Below are 11,442 nucleotides of genomic sequence, written 5' to 3'. Positions count from 1 at the left end.
TAGTAGTAGTAGTAGTAGTAGTAGTAGTAGTAGTAGTAGTAGTAGTAGTAGTAGTAGTAGTAGTAGTAGTAGTAGTAGTAGTAGTAGTAGTAGTAGTACCTCCTACTGAAAACACAATGCTTGACACAACACTGTAAAACGTTGACAGCTTCAAATATCTTGGCAGTACTCTGTCTTAAAATGCCCAAAGTCGATGCAGAAATGTTACGTTTGAATAAAGCTGACGTCCTCTTCTGAAGACTTGAAGCGAAGGTTTGGGATTGCTGTGGCATTTGCACAGACACAACGTTGAAAATTTGTTGTTGTCCTCCAAACCCTGTTGTACAATGTTGAAACTTAGTGTGCCAAAGCCATGCTAAGAACCTCAATAGTTTCCAAATGAAATGTCTATTGGGAATTCTTCGCATCAAATTGAGGGGAAAAGTACAAGACACCGACGCTCTTAAAGCAGCAAATGCGTAGTGTATGTTATCTAGGCTCAAAAAGATTCAACTTCACAGGACTGGTTGCTGTCGTAAGGATGCTTGTCTTTAGAATCCCAAAGGCAATGTTTTATTCTGAGCTGTCCTAAGGAAAGCGCGAAGTTGACACGCTAAAAAAAAGCGCTACAACTATATAGACACTCTGAAATTGTCTCTGAAGGACTTCAACATATGTCACGACTCGGTGGAATCAGGCGCTCGTCAATTTTTTAGTCTATGAAGTTATTAGTATCATCTTAAAGTTTGTTCATTTGTCTTGTATTTGGCGTAAAAAATAACCTTTTAACTTGAATAGAAGTCATATTATTTGCGATTGAAGGAGGTGAGGGTTGTCTGGTAGCAGAGGTAAAAATCAACGTGAAATGGTTGCCAAAGTTTGGTGAGATCCAAAGCTGGAGTGTTATTGAAAACTGCAAATTTTAATTTACCATTTTTGTGCTTTTCAGTAAAATCCACATAGAATTATGTTCTTAAATAGACCTAGAATGTATAAAGCCAAAATTTATTTTTTTTAACTGGCCAACAGGCAGAAAAATGAGGGTTTCCTTCCTTACATTATTTTGACGAGCGCCTGGTTTCACCACGCTGCCTCAACATTAATTCCTTGACATAGGAAAGCCTATCTCCTACCAAAGCCAGCAATTATGTACGGCAGCAAATCTTATCAGGCTTCGCAATTAATGAGAAATGCTGAAGAAAAGCCAGGAAGCTGTGCACATCCTCGATTAGAAATGGGGCTTGTACACTATTGTAAACGTTCAAAATTAAGTGACAATCGCTTCTCTGCCAGGATTAAACTCATTGGTCATAGCAGAACAAATAAATCACCTTAATTCGTATTTCTACTATTTTGCTTGAGAACTCTCCTCTGCAGGTGCATTGGTCATAGTCAGATATTAATGGACAATTATTATTATTATCATTATCATTATTATCATTAGTTTTGTTATTATATTTTCTTGAATGTTTTATTATCATTAGGCTTGTCAAGTTTTTCTCTAGAGCAGAGACATTAATGAGTAGTTGTGCTTTTCCCTTCAACCATGTTGCAAATCATTTGAGTTCCCACGGCTGTCGTGATTGTTGATTTTCACTACAACAAAATATTATCATCTCGTACATTTGGCTGAGTTAAGCAATACCCCTCTCTTAGGCCTCCGTATCTGGATAACCCAGATGCACTGCATTCTTCCTCCTAATAGATTGTATTTAATCTAGAAACATGCCTCTTGTGGGCGCTTACACCTGTAACACGCTCAGAACACTACCGTGCAGTAAAGACTACCGTAGATCTAGTCGTTTTGGCGTAAGCTTTCATGCCATAACCACTACCGTTGTGATGTTCACACGTCATGCTGTAAACACTACCCTATACATGTAATAATATAGTGATATTGGCATACGCTATGAACAGTATCTCTACTAAGCTAAAAACACTACCGCTTACACGCCAGATTGACTACCCACGCCAAAAACACTACCGTCATTCGTCAATAAATACTACTGTTGTTGTTTTCATGGGGGGGAGGGGTTTAGTTGGGGTTTTTTGTTTGTTTGGTTTTTTTTTGGGGGGGGGATTGTTTTAGTAGAGGTTTTACGGCGGTCGCAACTGCATAAAGTCATATAAGCTCTAACTTCGGGGTTTAGACATTATGCTCAAAACACTATCCCAGTTTTTTAAGACAAGTACCTTGGGCTATTATAACTAAGAGGTGGCACCTGAAATGAAGGTTTAGCTTCAAGATACAAAGTATTTCTTTTAAAATCATTTTCCGTAAGTTTAGCCACTATTGCATCATTTTACCAAGTATTATGCCTCAAATACATGCAGATATATATTTTTCTTAAATGCTTTTGAAAGGTACTGATTTACAACTTCTGAGAACAAATTTAGAATTAAAATTGCGTTTTCCTCGAAATCATATTTTTCTGTACGCTACATTTTTCCCTAAAAGTCAGAATTTCGTGAATGGATTTAACTGAAACTTGGCAGAGATCCGGTCCAAATAAAGCTGAGCAAGATATCACATCCTTTATTAATGGTATTGGTGTTTGTAAGTTTAAAAAATAAGGCTTTTTAAAATTGTGCAATGACTTTTTTTTTTTTTTTCTTTTTCTCAAATACGTGAGATTACTGAGAAAGTGATGTCTTGACTTTTAGGGATTTAAAAAATACATACCAAAAATTGTTCATTTTCCTATAGATCTATGGTCGCCGTTATCTTGGGAACCGCAAGATTCATCCACAAAACAGATAATTGCAAGTTACTCGCAATCCGATCCTTAATATATGAGTGGATTTTGAAGTCTCTATAGTTGTGAATTAGGCGTGAAAAGCCGAAAATAGAGGGGTTTATGTGATTGTATAATATTATGTTGTCTAAGAATATGTATACGTATTCTGGTGGTAGTGTTTTTTGCGGGACAAGCAGTTTATTTAGCGTGATCATTGATCGGGATAGTGTTTTTTTAGCATACTTGAATAGTAATTTTTGCTTGAAAGCGATGTCTTTGGTATAGCCAGAAATAGTGATTTTGACGTGAAGGCCTATATGCTATAAACACAAACGATAGTGGAATTTGCGTGATGGTAGTGAATTCGGCGTGAGAAGCTGAAAATAATAGGGTATGCGTGAGTGTATAATACATATTACCTAAGACTATACGTATATTATCTGATGGAAGTGTTTTTTGCGGGACAGCATTTTATTTAGCGTGAAGGTCTGTGTTATAAACGCTACTGATAGTGCTTTCAACGTTGCCAAAATGACTATGGTAGTGTTTATTGTTTCGAGTGATTTTGGCTTGAGGATAGTGTCTTTGGCGTAGCTAGAAATAGTGTTTTTGGCGTGAAGGTCTGTACTATAAGCACTACTGATAGTGCTTTTAGCGGTGCCAAAATGACTATATAATAGTATTTGTTGCTCAGAGTGATTTTAGCGTATTACTTTAACATTACTCCGTAATGTTCTTCTGGAACACAATTAAGCTGAATTGCTGGCTATAGCCTCGTCTCAATTTTCAACGTTTTAAAAAAAAAATAACAACAAAGATGTATACGACCGAAAGCCTCCCCCCCCCTCTCTCTCTCTCTCTCTCTCTCTCTCTCTCTCTCTTCTGTTACACGTGAAACTGATGAGCGTGAATAGCGAGTTCCACTTCGAAAGAGAAAGATACGTTACATAGGAAAGGAAAGTGTGGAAAGGGTGAGAGAAGGTAAAGAAAGAGGCAAAGAGAAGAACGTGTGTTTGTTTGTGTGGGCCTGTATACATGTGTGTATGTGTGTGTGCATGTGTGTGTGCACGTGTGTGTGTGCGTGTGTGTGTATGTGTGCGTGCGTGTGTGTGTGTGTGTGTGTGTGTGTGTGTGTGTGTGTGTGAGTGTGTGTGTGTGAGTGAGTGTATGTTTGTGTATATGAGTGCCTGTATGCATGTGTGTATGTGGGTGTGCATGTGTGTATGCGCGTGTGTGTGCGTGTGTGTGTATGTGTGCGTGCGTGTGTGTGTGTGTGTGTGTGTGTGTGTGTGTGTGTGAGTGAGTGTATGTTTGTGTATATGAGTGCCTGTATACATGTGTGTATGTGTGTGTGCATGTGTGTGTGCGCGTGTGTGTGCGTGTGTGTGTATGTGTGCGTGCGTGTGTGTGTGTGTGTGTGTGTGTGTGTGTGTGTGTGTGTGTGAGTCCTGTGTTCTGAGAGAATGAGAGAGAGAGCAGAGGCAGATATTTATATATATATATATATATATATATATATATATGTATATATTATATAGTGGGCATTAGAAAAGAAAAAAATATACGGATGAAAATGGAAATCTCATTTTCTATAGATACCCGTTTCTTTTTACGTAGTGAATCTAGAAGCAAAAGAAATGATTGGAGCTTGCAGCTTTTAATAGTATCTTCACTTTCAACCTTAAATACGTAAATTCATCTTCTACGTGAAACCCGGCTGAGAGGGATACAACATCCCAGCAGAAAGACCGAAGCACTCGAGTACTTTCAGAACGACATTCATTGTCATCTTCATTATTCTGAGAGCATGTGTCCCTCATGATCCGATTTGGCCCCGACAGGTAACGCCGAAGCCGATAGTCTTAAAACGATCTAAACTGAGTCAGCCGAGTTAGATGATATCTATTGTAATTTTCAGAAAATCTACTGATATATTTTACACATCGTCATTGTTGCAAGCAATCCACATTTTGAGAATTTTCGATTTTTACACCCTCCCAAAAGTAATTTCAATGATGCACCTTTCAACATCATCAAAAATACAGTTTAATGCAACAGTTAAGGCTTAAAATTTTCTTGTCTTTCATGACGACTACATTGCAGGTGACAGTCAAGGAGAGTCGTGCTTTGGCTGACAAGTCCATCAACAGCGTGTTGGAAATTGCTGACGCGAAAATGGATGATTCCGGCCTTTATGTGTGTCGCTCTGCCTTGTTGCAGATAACGTCAGCCTCAGTCCGTATTCTCAAAGGTACAAGTAAACAACTACTTTTAAACATAATATTATACCAATGTTAACCTGTAATTCCACTGAAACAAATTCTGCTCGAGAGATTCCCCTCTCTGGAATCGTGGCTTTATGTCTTCAAAATTTGTAAACGTTAGTATTTGGGCTCGGCATACGAAGGAAATTTCCACTTGTCCCATTACTGTGGGTATGCAAATGGGGCACTTTTCTTTCACCCTTTTGTCTCATTTCAACTCCAACTGATGTTATACTTCGCAGCCGTGCTACGAGTGGAAGTTTTCCTTTTGTGCGCGGAGCCTTATCAAGTCTAATAACTCCGCAAGTTAGGCAACACATTGTCTACATCCCAAGGTCATTAAACTTGACACGACCATCGAACTGTGTTTTTGGTAGCGATTCTGTTGCATGGGGTAAACACTCTTCTTTGTCCACTTACAAGAGATTATAGATTACCTTTGTTTTTCAAAGAATAGAAGCATGATTGTCTTCTAGTCGTTTGAATAAGTCCCGTGTAGATATAGGCCTAATTTCCCTGCAAAATATTTTCAAGAAGAGTCAGATGGTGTAGGATTCTCTGGACGAAGTGAAGATGAGAAGGTCACTTACAAAGGGACTTGTGTGGTGCCATGATCATTTTCTTTTTTCTGAAGCGGAAAAAAGCATATGCAATTTATCTTTGTATTTTTAGAAGTTTATCTTGATGCTCTTTTCGTTAGCATATGACTTTAGAGTTAGAGTATGACTCGAAATACTATTAAAAGGTCACAACTCAATTTTAACTAAAAGGGTACTGGGTACTGGATCCTGCAGGAGATCCACAAAGAACCATGTACAAAAATGTGGGAAGACATGGAATACCATCAAGAGTCTAGCCCAGGACATGGAAAGGTGGAAAGTGTTTGTGTGTGGCTTATGTCCTGATGCAGGGTGCTAATGGCAGTGATGGCGATGATGATGATGATGATGATGAGGAGGAGGAGGAGGAGGAGGAGGAGGAGGAGGAGGAGGAGGAGGAGGAGGAGGAGGAGGACTGAAGCCTTTGGCAAGTGATTTTTCTTAATTGAACATTCATGACTTTTTAAAATCTCTGTGAAATACTAAAACCAAGGTTTCCATTTGCTTTCAGCCAACCAGTACAATTCAAAAAGAGGTAAGCCTTCTAATAGCTGAATCTTTTTATATCCCATATCCCTATGAAAGCGATGTCCACTTTATACTTTATATATGATTCATGAATGTTGATAAAAGTATGGTGTTTTTCTAACTCTGCGTTCTTATTATCATCAAACTAGATTTTACAAGGGTCAATTTGTTATGAAAACTACCTAGCTCTTCCTTTCCTAAAACGTGTGGTATCGTTTGGCCTTCTGTTTTCATGTGTTTTATTTTCAGCGTTATGAATCTTTAATCTCAGTAATCTCGCGACAGCTTTTTTACCTAGACTTGCCGAACTGCAGAACTTCAGAATTGTACCACCTGCTACTTTTATTGCCACATAGACTATTATTCTTTGCTTGCACATACAGTTTCACTACGCCATGCTTCTTGGCGAGCTGCTTTTTCTTTGAACAGTCATTGATTTATCTCCTCCCTAGTCATGTGTTTGCAACTATCTGTTCAGTCATCGACAACGATGAACTCGTCGGCTTTTGGGTAGGAAGAAAACTTCAGCTGCTTTCGGCAGTTTATGTTGTTGTTTTTTTCCTCGGGAACTGTTTACTAAGCTTTTATTTCAAAGTTCCTCACACAGTGTTATCTGAGAGAAGGTGCAGTCAATGTTGATTATTTTAGTTTAATGCGCCGTGTGTTTGCAAGTTGTTATTGTTGTGTTGTTGTCTTTACTCATATTGCTTTATTGCCGTTACTTGTAGGATTCTTTTCGGTGATACGACAAGGAGAGTTTAAGGTTTTGGGAGTTGTGGCGAGGTTTGGAATCTCTTCTATTATATAACCTAAAAACCATTGTGTGTTTCGTTACGATCTTTTTTTCCTTTTTCTTTAATTGTGCGTAGTTATCAGTATATGCTATTTTTATTATTTTTATTTTTTTACCTTTATCTTACAAGGAGGTATGATTTTGCCTACACGACCAGAAAGGAGTACCTCAACTGTAAAAGCCCCAGACAGTTTTGAAGATCAGATGACAGAGAGCGGCGGGGTGGCACTCCATCAACTTTGTACATTTCCACACCTTCCCGTTACACTCATGATGTGTGTTGCCTTATGGGCCTTACGTCACAGAGACTTGCTAGTCTAGGCTGCTCAATTTGAGCTGAGATGTAGCCCTTTTTATGTCCCTATCACGTCTTCCCTTAGCCCTAATCTGAACAGTGTCTTTGACTTATATCTGAATTTAATACTGGCGTATGGTCAGGGTATGTTTAACACCATTCCTCAATGTACGCACTTTTAATTAAAACATTCTATTGAAGTCATGTATTTTCTCATTGACGATTTTGTTTTACTATATTATTATTAGGGTTTTCGTGTTGTATTTTAATATGTAGCCATCTGCATCCAATAATGCTGTTTGAGCGCGAATAAAACAGACGATGTTGAAAGATAGGGGGAATGGGTGAGGTGTTAATAGCTCAACTATCACTTCTATTAGCGGACAAAAACGCCTCGTATAAGAAAATAATTTTGACAGAAAAAGAGTCCTGTGTAACTCACAAATATGATCTTACCAAGATTTGGAAATAAGAAATTAGCAAACTAGTTCAATTTCTTTAAAGACTTTAGTTTGTCTGAATAAGATTTCTTTTTAATAAGATTCGATGTCTTTAAAAGACGCAAACTGGAATATAAGAAAATGATACCTTCTATTTAATGGGTTGTCGAGCAACTTTCGGCCCCTCGGTGACAAAAAAATACATTGGTTGACAAGAAAAACACTAGTGAAGAGAACATAGAACATAATGAGCATAAAATCTTTAAGACTTCTTTTGGGTGGATTTAACCAAATCGGCAATCATATTATTATGAGAACACTTGAATTGGGAATATGGGATAATGGGGCACTTGGTCAATGCTCCCTTAAATTTTTACTATGTTCCACAGCATTGTATCATCTCGAACACCTGAAGGTATAATCTCTGCCTCAGAGCTTGGCATGACTGTAATGACGTGCATTTTGCCCTAACATTTACCCCGGTCCTTAGTGATGGTCAACACTATGCACTGTCCACCCTGTGAGCCGAACACCTTGCCGTCGAAAATTCCCTTCATAGTGATCTGGTAGCGTTTTATATGACCAGACTAGTGATGCTTCATTTTGTTTTTATTTTAAGTATATGGTTTTCATTACGTAGAATTTCACTGTTGTTCAAAAATGACAATGAAAATGTGTCCCTTTTCAATGCATCCTATTTCATACAAGTATCCATTAATTAAATGACTTAAACAGTTTGCGTTGTTTGGAATTGAGTTTGTTTTAAATCATGTATCTTTTGTACCATTTCAAACATTAGTTGTCATAAACAACAAATACTTTTGTTTTCAACTTGGGGTTTGTTTTTGTTTTTACAAGCTATTTGTACTGACAAGACGCCGCTGGTCAAGCCAAGTTGCGACCAAAGAAGCAGGAAACAGCCTTATTTCTTTGTCGTCCGCTTTTTTAGTAACTTGTTGGGCGGGTCGTTAAACTTTTAGCTACTACATCTCTTTAGTTTTTAGTATGTTTAGTTGAAACAATAAACAAATAATGCTGTTTTACAACACTGGCCTTCAATTTAACGAGCAACTTTGCAGAGAGTTGACTTATGTCAAGCCTAGTTGCTATCTGAGACTTTATTTCTTTGTCTTCCAAATTCTTTAGTAACTTGTGATGTCGGTCGTTACACTGTCAACGTTGGACATGATCTACATCTATTTGTGTGTGTTTCGTTGTGTCATTCAACAAATAATCATGTTTTAAAACCTGGGTTTAAATTGTACAAGTACCGGTAACATTTAGAGTAAATAGACTCTTGTCAAGAAAAGTTGCGATCCTAGAAGCTGAAAACAGCCCTATATCTTTGTCATCAAAATTTCTTTAACAAAATATTATGTTGGTTGTTACACACTTTTTAAGGGGGGATGGGGGGTGGTAGATCTAAGTGTTTACGGCGCTCGCCACTGCATAAGGTCATATGAGCGCGCGGGGCACATTAAGAATTTTCAGTTTGGTAAGAATTAATTTTGAATTTTGCCGAGGTGACAGCGAAACCTACTCTTATCGATTTTAGGACCACCAAGGGATCTTTATCATGCCCAATTTGCATACAGGACCCTCGAGATTTTGTTCGCCCTTATCCGAAAAGGCTAGGTGTTAGATCTTACCTACCCTAAGATCAGGGATGTGGCTGAAAGACTGAAAGTAGTGAAAGACAGCAGTAAGAAGGAGACAAGAAGTAGCAGTAGAAAAGCTGCAGAAAGAGTTAGGAGCCCTGAAGAGGGGGCAAAATCGTCCGTTTTCTCAAAATGTGTTTTTAATATACTTTTTAAAATCAGTCCTCCATTTTTAATCCAACGTTCATGAAATTTTCACAGAATGAAGACAAGATGCAACACTTTAAAACAGTGTCTGGAATTTTCCATTCATAGGGAATTAATATTTGTTTATAGTGTCTGGAGTGTGGACTTTCACTGATATTTTCCATCCTTGAATACTGTGTCAAGAAAAAAATCATTAAATATTTTCTAATTTGTTTAGGCACTTACATGGCCTAGCTGTGTTGCAAGTACTGTAAAACTCCTAATAAAACAAAAGAAACAAGAAGGGATATTAGAAGGTTCTGGGCCTGGCACAACCACACAATATAACAGCCATCCATCTATTCTACCGTCTTCAGCTGTTTCTTGGATAAACAGCATGCTGCTGTTGCGATTGGTTATAGTGTCTTCCTAGCCTTCGTGTCAATGTCTTAGGATTTAGTGTCGCGTTTGCACAATATGTCTTTGTACCGCAGCTGGGGACATTTAATTCAGGTTGATTTTCAAAAGGGAGGGGGGCAGTTCATTGCTGACGCCATTTTTATAGTACAGTAGAAGCAGTTTTTACAATATAACCGGAGAGACGAAAAAGTCTATACTGTTATCAAAAGAAAACAGATGTTACTGAAAGTTAAATTTTACAGGTTCACATAACATAATGTAGAGAAGGTACCCCCAATGACCACCCATCTAAACACCGTGTCACCGTTGAGTCTGAACTTGTTAACTTTCCGTCCTCTGGAAGCCTGAGAGAAATTACGATATTATATAGATCTATATACACGAGTAATATATATTTTTAAAAAGGCTCTCGCTTGTCTAAAATTCCAAAGGACGGACCCCCAAACTATGAGTGTGTTGAGTTTTCATACCAATTTTTTAAAAGTTTTACAATGTAGCCCCAGTGTATGTTATGAAGATTAAAAGCAGTCAAGTCAACAATCTGCTGTAGTGAGTGTATAAATCATTTAGCAAGGGATTACCTGCTCGACAAATTGTCTCTCAGTGGTGTATTACTGTAACGCTGTCAGGCGGGTAGCCTTATCTGGTGCACGTTCACCTTGAGACAAAAAGTTTTAAGTGGTTCTTTCTGCTTTGATGGTGCTTTCCGCTAACAACAACTCGATGGACTAAAAATACCGAAGCGCCTCCAACTTTTTGGCAAACTAAGACTCAGGAGCCCAGGATTGGTGGTATAAATTCTCTTTTTACACAAAACATACACAAGAGTGTGACAGTTTAGTTCTCATTGGTTCAAAATTTGTTCACGGGATTGTGACGGTATTAATAACATAAACTAGTCAACAAAAGTTCAGGAACGTACTGTAAAAACAGTGATATATTTGCATGCATTCTTTCGAGGTTTTACTCTTACTAGTAAAACTAGATATTGGTGAAATGTTACTCTGTGACTAATGGGCTTGTACACACCAAGGTTTGAAATGCACCCGAGGCCTGTGCGATGAGCTTGGGAGGTGGCAAAAAGGTCCAATGTTTTCCTATTATCGATTTTTATTCTCTCGCTCTAACCATCAGGAAAAATCAGTTTTCAAATGCAAGATTCATGTCTCGTGAGTGACTTGCACTCGCTCATTTGCACTGTGGATACACCATTCTGCTGCTGTAGGGCTAAACATAAACATGCCTCCTCGACAGAAATTGTCTGATGTAAACAAAGGACGAGCCATTTCTTGGGTACAAGATGGTGTTTCACTCCGACAGGTTGCTACACGTCCTTGAGTGTCCGTTTCTGTCATTTCATGGCTGATTCAGCGTGCCAACACCACTGGTAGTGCCCAAGAGCGACCCAGATCAAGTCGACCAAGAGCCACTAATGCAAGGGAAGACCGATTCATTCATAGACAGGCTCTGCAGTCGAGATCCGCTCCTGCAAATCGCATCCAGACACGGCTGAGAGCGGTAACTTGTGTTAACATTAGTTGTCAGACAGTACGAAGACGTTTTCATGAGTTTGGACTTAATGCACGTCGACCAGCAGTCCGT

The 11,442-nt window shown here is 38.5% G+C and overlaps 1 protein-coding gene across 1 annotated transcript in view; it reads left to right on the top strand.

The window, feature by feature from the left end:
* The window catches only part of LOC101856560 (Ig heavy chain V region 441), an 11,979-nt gene extending 3,514 nt beyond the window's left edge, over window positions 1-8,465 (top strand). The window contains exons 3-5 of the mRNA XM_005093162.3: window positions 4,821-4,968; window positions 6,092-6,115; window positions 7,032-8,465. Of these exons, the coding sequence (XP_005093219.1) occupies window positions 4,821-4,968; window positions 6,092-6,115; window positions 7,032-7,222 (363 nt within the window). The 3' untranslated portion in view covers window positions 7,223-8,465. The remainder of the gene's footprint in view (window positions 1-4,820; window positions 4,969-6,091; window positions 6,116-7,031) is intronic.
* Window positions 8,466-11,442: the final 2,977 nt, after the last annotated feature.

The sequence above is a fragment of the Aplysia californica genome, unplaced genomic scaffold, assembly GCF_000002075.1.
Source record: "Aplysia californica isolate F4 #8 unplaced genomic scaffold, AplCal3.0 scaffold00059, whole genome shotgun sequence".
NCBI classification, from domain to species: Eukaryota; Metazoa; Mollusca; class Gastropoda; order Aplysiida; family Aplysiidae; genus Aplysia; species Aplysia californica.
This window is presented reverse-complemented; position numbering and strand designations above follow the sequence as displayed.